Source organism: Oncorhynchus gorbuscha, linkage group LG25 (genome assembly GCF_021184085.1).
Source record: "Oncorhynchus gorbuscha isolate QuinsamMale2020 ecotype Even-year linkage group LG25, OgorEven_v1.0, whole genome shotgun sequence".
NCBI classification, from domain to species: domain Eukaryota; kingdom Metazoa; phylum Chordata; class Actinopteri; order Salmoniformes; family Salmonidae; genus Oncorhynchus; species Oncorhynchus gorbuscha.
In genome coordinates this window covers 44298918-44306079 of record NC_060197.1, presented here as the reverse complement: position 1 = coordinate 44306079, position 7162 = coordinate 44298918, and the positions used below count along the sequence as shown (strand labels likewise).

The 7162-nt window shown below is 40.1% G+C and overlaps 1 protein-coding gene across 2 annotated transcripts in view; it reads left to right on the top strand.

Moving 5' to 3' along the window:
* Nucleotides 1-7162, top strand: part of adam19a (ADAM metallopeptidase domain 19a) — a 250054-nt gene that overhangs the window by 222305 nt on the left and 20587 nt on the right. For both annotated transcript variants that reach the window (XM_046328278.1, XM_046328277.1), the window contains exons 15-16: nucleotides 3705-3813; nucleotides 4581-4785. In XM_046328278.1, coding sequence (XP_046184234.1) covers nucleotides 3705-3813; nucleotides 4581-4785 — 314 coding nt within the window. The remainder of the gene's footprint in view (nucleotides 1-3704; nucleotides 3814-4580; nucleotides 4786-7162) is intronic.

Here is a 7162-nt window from a genome sequence, read left to right as displayed (position 1 = left end):
AGTGGTTAGAGGAGATGGGTGGCAGGGTAGCCTAGTGGTTAGAGGGGATGGGCGGCAGGGTAGCCTAGTGTTTAGAGGAGATGGGCGGCAGGGTAGCCTAGTGGTTAGAGGGGATGGGCAGGGCAGGGTAGCCTAGTGGTTAGAGGAGATGGGCGGCAGGGTAGCCTAGTGGTTAGAGGGGATGGGCGGCAGGGTAGCCTAGTGGTTAGAGGGGAGGGGCGGCAGGGTAGCCTAGTGGTTAGAGGGGAGGGGTGGCAGGGTAGCCTAGTGGTTAGAGGGTAGGGGCGGCAGGGTAGCCTAGTGGTTAGAGGGGAGGGGCGGCAGGGTAGCCTAGCCTAGTGGTTAGAGGGGAGGGGTTAGAGGGGAGGGGCGGCAGGGTAGTAGCCTAGTGGTTAGAGGGGAGGGGCGGCAGGGTAGCCTAGTGGTTAGAAAATAAGAATTTGGGGAGGGGCGGCAGGGTAGCCTAGTGGTTAGAGGGGAGGGTAAACATATTGGCAGGTAGCCTAGTGGTTAGAGTGTAGGGGGGGCAGGGTAGCCTAGTGGTTAGAGGGGAGTGGCGGCAGGGTAGCCTAGTGGTTAGAGCGTTGGACTAGTAACCGAAAGGTTGCAAGTTCGAATCCCCGAGCTGACAAGGTACAAATCTGTCGTTCTGCCCCTGAACAGGCAGTTAACCCACTGTTCCTAGGCTGTCATTGAAAATAAGAATTTGTTCTTAACTGACTTGCCTAGTAAAATAAAGGTAAAAATTAAAATAGAGACGGCCTCTATATAACCATGTAAACATATTGGTACGTTACACACCAGAATAGAGACGGCCTCTATATAACCATGTAAACATATTGGTACGAATTACCATGTAAACATATTGGTACCAGAATAGAGACGGCCTCTATATAACCATGTAAACATATTGGTACGTTACACACCAGAATAGAGACGGCCTCTATATAACCATGTAAACATATTTGTACGAATAGAGACGGCCTTACAACCATGTAAACATATTGGTACAGAATAGAGACGGCCTCTATATAACCATGTAAACATATTGGTACGTTACACACCAGAATAGAGACGGCCTCTATATAACCATGTAAACATATTGGTACGTTACACACCAGAATAGAGACGGCCTCTATATAACCATGTAAACATATTGGTACGTTACACACCAGAATAGAGACGGCCTCTATATAACCATGTAAACATATTGGTACGTTACACACCAGAATAGAGACGGCCTCTATATAACCATGTAAACATATTGGTACGTTACACACCAGAATAGAGACGGCCTCTATATAACCATGTAAACATATTGGTACGTTACACACCAGAATAGAGACGGCCTCTATATAACCATGTAAACATATAACCATAAATATTGGTACGTTACACATATAACCAGAATAGAGAAACATATTGGTACGTTACACACCAGAATAGAGACGGCCTCTATATAACCATGTAAACATATTGTAAACATATTGGTACGTTACACACCAGAATAGAGACGGCCTCTATATAACCATGTAAACATATTGGTACGTTACACACCAGAATAGAGAATAGAGACGGCCTCTATATAACCATGTAAACATATTGGTACGTTACACATATTGGTACGTTACCAGAATAGAGACGGCCTCTATATAACCATGTAAACATATTGGTACGTTACACACCAGAATAGAGACGGCCTCTATATAACCATGTAAACATATTGGTACGTTACACACCAGAATAGAGACGGCCTCTATATAACCATGTAAACATATTGGTACGTTACACACCAGAATAGAGACGGCCCTCTTTTACACTGCACACATAAGCATAGTAATAAAATAGGAGCTCTTTGCAGATGCTTTCATCCAAGACGATATACAGTCATGGCTGGGTATGGAAGCTCCCGGGAATACGAACCCACTAGCTTGGCGTTGCAAGTGCCGCGCTCTGCCGACCCGAGCTACGGGGATATATCGGAACTTGGACAGTTGTACCATCCAATCAGAAACCTCAGTAATATCTCGTTAACGGTTGGTACTCGGCTAACTAATTTCACAATGAATTACTTTGGTCGTGAAATATAGTACTGCGCCCGTCTTAGCCTGTAGCCTACACACACACACGCACGCACGCACACACACACACACACACACGCACGCACGCACGCACGCACGCACACACACACACACACACACACACACACACACATCCTCTGTTTCTGTACACACAGACCTAGAGAGTACCACAGACCTAGAGAGTACCACAGACCTAGAGAGTACACAGACCTAGAGAGTACCACAGACCTAGAGAGTACCACAGACCTAGAGAGTACACAGACCTAGAGAGTACCACAGACCTAGAGAGTACACAGACCTAGAGAGTACACAGACCTAGAGAGTACCACAGACCTAGAGAGTACACAGACCTAGAGAGTACCACAGACCTAGAGAGTACCACAGACCTAGAGAGTACCACAGACCTAGAGAGCTTTTGTCACCATAGTTACGTTTTAGCATTTAGAAACTCCAGATAGTCATTAGAACCACCTTTTTAAACAGTATTAACATAATTGATGATAAGGACCTCAACCTTTCTCTCTCTCTCTCTCCATCTCTCTCTCTCTCTCTCTCTCTCTCTCTCTCTCTCTCTCTCTCTCTCTCTCTCTCTCTCTCTCTCTCTCTCTCTCTCTCTCTCTCTCTCTCTCTCTCTCTCTCTCTCTCTCTCTCTCTCTCTCCATCTGCATCATGGGTAGTGATGTATCGGCTTTCCTCCTCACGTACAGAACACAGATCACCATGATAATCTACACCTTTAAACGACTTTAGCATAAAACGTTGGGTAACATGTATTACAGCTTTATAAAAAAGGATTATTTACCTAAAACTTATTTGAGTATTTTCTTCATTAGTCCCACTGTTACTAGGGATTCAGTAGTCACGTATTTAATACTTAATTTTTACCTTTATTTTACTAGGCAAGTCTTTTTAAGACCTATTTTTAAATTTAATTTAAATTATTTTTTTTTACCTTTATTTAACTAAAAACAAAAGAACAAATTCTTATTTTCAATAACGGCCTAGGAACAGTAGGTTAACTGCCTGTTCAAGGGCAGAACGACAGATTTTGTACCTTGTCAGCTCAGGGGTTTGAACTTGCAACCTTTCGGCTACTAGTCCAATGCTCTAACCACGAGGCTACCCTGCCACCACTCCCCTCTAACCACTAGGCTACCCTGCCACCACTCCCCTCTAACCACTAGGCTACCCTGCCGCCTCTACACTCTAACCACGAGGCTACCCTGCCACCCCATATAGAGCACTTTCAGTAACAAATATAAAATGTGATGATGATGATGATGATGATGATGATGATGATGATGATGATGATGATGATGATGATGATGATGATGCGTTTTGAAAAAGTTCTCTCTTTTTTTTTTCCAGAATATTATTTTTGGACATAAACAAAATTCAAAGAAAAATTGTTTATTTTATCCTTTAAAAAAAATATATATATGTATATATTTTCTGTCTGTCGTTCTTAGAGGTGCAAACATCATAACTCAAACGGTTCGCTCCTCGACCGTGACTGTAAGCACCCCTGTATGGGGCGTAATGGCTTTTCTCATGAGGGAGTGGTTGCTATAGTAACTTTTATTTTACACTATGGATTTTTGTTTTTTGTTTTGTGTGTCCCAGGTGCCCGGCCAGCGCACGACGCCTGCTTTCAAGACGTCAACGCAGCAGGGAACGCGTTTGGAAACTGCGGGAAAGACGGACAGGGAAACTACATGAAGTGCGAAAAAAGGTTTGAGTGGGAAACAATGTCCTCTTGTAAACCTACAATAACACGGCATAGTAGTTCCAATTCAACTACAATACCTGTTCATAGTTATAAAGGGTTGAGGTATTATTAGACCGGTGGTGGTCACACCTGATCCTGGAGTTATATCAGGTGTGTTTTTTATTTTTTAATATGCCCTCATCCAATTAAGAGGTTTAGATAAAGTACGAGGCTTAGTCATTTACATCCACAAAGCCATTAATCGTACTGTCATCTTCTTCTTGTCTTTGTTTTCCCCGTGGATGCATTGTTGTGTGTGTGCCTATGTGTCCGTCTGTCTGTCCGTCTGTCCGTCCGTCCGTCCGTCCGTCCGTCCGTCCGTCCGTCCGTCCGTCTGTCTGTCTGTCCGTCCGTCCGCCCGCCCGCCCGCCCGTCCGTCCGTCCGTCCGTCCGTCTGTCTGTGTCTGTCTGTCTGTCTGTCTGTGTCTGTCTGTCTGTCTGTCTGTGTCTGTCTGTCTGTCCGTCTGTCCGTCCTTCCATCCGCCGTCCATCTGTCTGTCTGTCTGTGTCTGTCTGTCTGTCCGTCCTTCCATCCGCCGTCCATCTGTCTGTGTGTCTGCGTCTCCTGTGTGTGTGTGTCTGTCTGTCTGTCTGTCTGTCCGTCCGTCCGTCCGTCCGTCCGTCTGTCTGTCCGTCTGTCCGTCCTTCCATCCGCCGTCCATCTGTCCCTGTGTCTGCGTCTCGTGTGTGTGTCCATCATTCGACCATGTGCGCTGTGCGTCGATCCCCAGCGACGCCAAGTGTGGGAAGATCCAGTGCCACAGCGCGGCCAAGAAGCCGAAGGGCACCAACGCAGTGTCCATAGACACCACCATCCGTACAGACGGCATGGAGGTGAAGTGCAGGGGGACATATGTCTACACCACCCAGGATGGACAAGGGGACCTCCCTGACCCGGGCCTCGTCATGACTGGTACCAAGTGTGGAGAGGGGAAGGCAAGTCGAATATTCATCTACTTGTATCTGTACCATAGACTGTACTGTCAACTTTATCATAGACTGTACTGTCAACTTTATCATAGACTGTACTGTCAACTTTATCATAGACTGTTCATAGACTGTACTGTCAACTTTATCATAGACTGTACTGTCAACTTTATCATATACTGTACTGTCAACTTTATCATATACTGTACTGTCAACTTTATCATATACTGTACTGTCAACTTTATCATAGACTGTACTGTCAACTTTATCAAAGACTGTACTGTCAACTTTATCATAGACTGTTCATAGACTGTACTGTCAACTTTATCATAGACTGTACTGTAAACTTTATCATAGACTGTACTGTAAACTTTGACATAGACTGTACTGTAAACTTTGACATAGACTGTACTGTAAGTTTTATCATAGACTGTACTGTAAACTTTATCATAGACTGTACTGTAAACTTTATCATAGACTGTACTGTAAACTTTGACATAGACTGTAATGTAAACTTTATCATAGACTGTACTGTAAACTTTATCATAGACTGTACTGTAAGCTTTATCATAGACTGTACTGTAAACTTTATCATAGACTGTACTGTAAACTTTATCATAGACTGTACTGTAAACTTTGACATAGACTGTACTGTAAACTTTATCATAGACTGTACTGTAAACTTTATCATAGACTGTACTGTAAGCTTTATCATAGACTGTACTGTAAACTTTATCATAGACTGTACTGTAAGTTTTATCATAGACTGTACTGTAAACTTTATCATAGACTGTACTGTAAACTTTATCATAGACTGTACTGTAAACTTTATCATAGACTGTACTGTAAACTTTATCATAGACTGTACTGTAAACTTTATCATAGACTGTACTGTAAGCTTTATCATAGACTGTACTGTAAACTTTATCATAGACTGTACTGTAAACTTTATCATAGACTGTACTGTAAACTTTATCATAGACTGTACTGTAAACCTTATCATAGACTGTACTGTAAACTTTATCATAGACTGTACTGTAAACTTTATCATAGACTGTACTGTAAACTTTATCATAGACTGTACTGTAAACTTTATCATAGACTGTACTGTAAACTTTATCATAGACTGTACTGTAAGTTTTATCATAGACTGTACTGTAAACTTTATCATAGACTGTACTGTAAACTTTATCATAGACTGTACTGTAAACTTTGACATAGACTGTACTGTAAACTTTATCATAGACTGTACTGTAAACTTTATCATAGACTGTACTGTAAGTTTTATCATAGACTGTACTGTAAACTTTATCATAGACTGTACTGTAAACTTTATCATAGACTGTACTGTAAACTTTATCATAGACTGTACTGTAAACTTTATCATAGACTGTACTGTAAACTTTATCATAGACTGTACTGTAAACTTTATCATAGACTGTACTGTAAACTTTGACATAGACTGTACTGTAAACTTTATCATAGACTGTACTGTAAACTTTATCATAGACTGTACTGTAAACTTTATCATAGACTGTACTGTAAACTTTATCATAGACTGTACTGTAAACTTTATCATAGACTGTACTGTAAACTTTATCATAGACTGTACTGTAAACTTTATCATAGACTGTACTGTAAACTTTATCATAGACTGTACTGTAAACTTTGACATAGACTGTACTGTAAACTTTGACATAGACTGTACTGTAAACTTTATCATAGACTGTACTGTAAACTTTATCATAGACTGTACTGTAAGTTTTATCATAGACTGTACTGTAAACTTTATCATAGACTGTACTGTAAACTTTATCATAGACTGTACTGTAAACTTTATCATAGACTGTACTGTAAGTTTTATCATAGACTGTACTGTAAATGTGTTCTATGTTATTCTTTCAGCTTGTATTATTATATTAGTATTGATTATGTTAGTATTGATTATATTAGTATTGATTATGTTAGTATTGATTATATTAGTATTGATTATGTTAGTATTGATTATGTTAGTATTGATTATATTAGTATGGATTATATTAGTATGGATTATGTTAGTATTGATTATGTTAGTATTGATTATGTTAGTATGGATTATGTTAGTATTGATTATGTTAGTATTGATTATGTTAGTATTGATTATGTTAGTATGGATTATATTAGTATTGATTATGTTAGTATGGATTATGTTAGTATTGATTATGTTAGTATGGATTATATTAGTATTGATTATGTTAGTATGGATTATATTAGTATTGATTATGTTAGTATTGATTATATTAGTATTGATTATGTTAGTATTGATTATGTTAGTATTGATTATATTAGTATTGATTATGTTAGTATTGATTATGTTAGTATTGATTATGTTAGTATTGATTATATT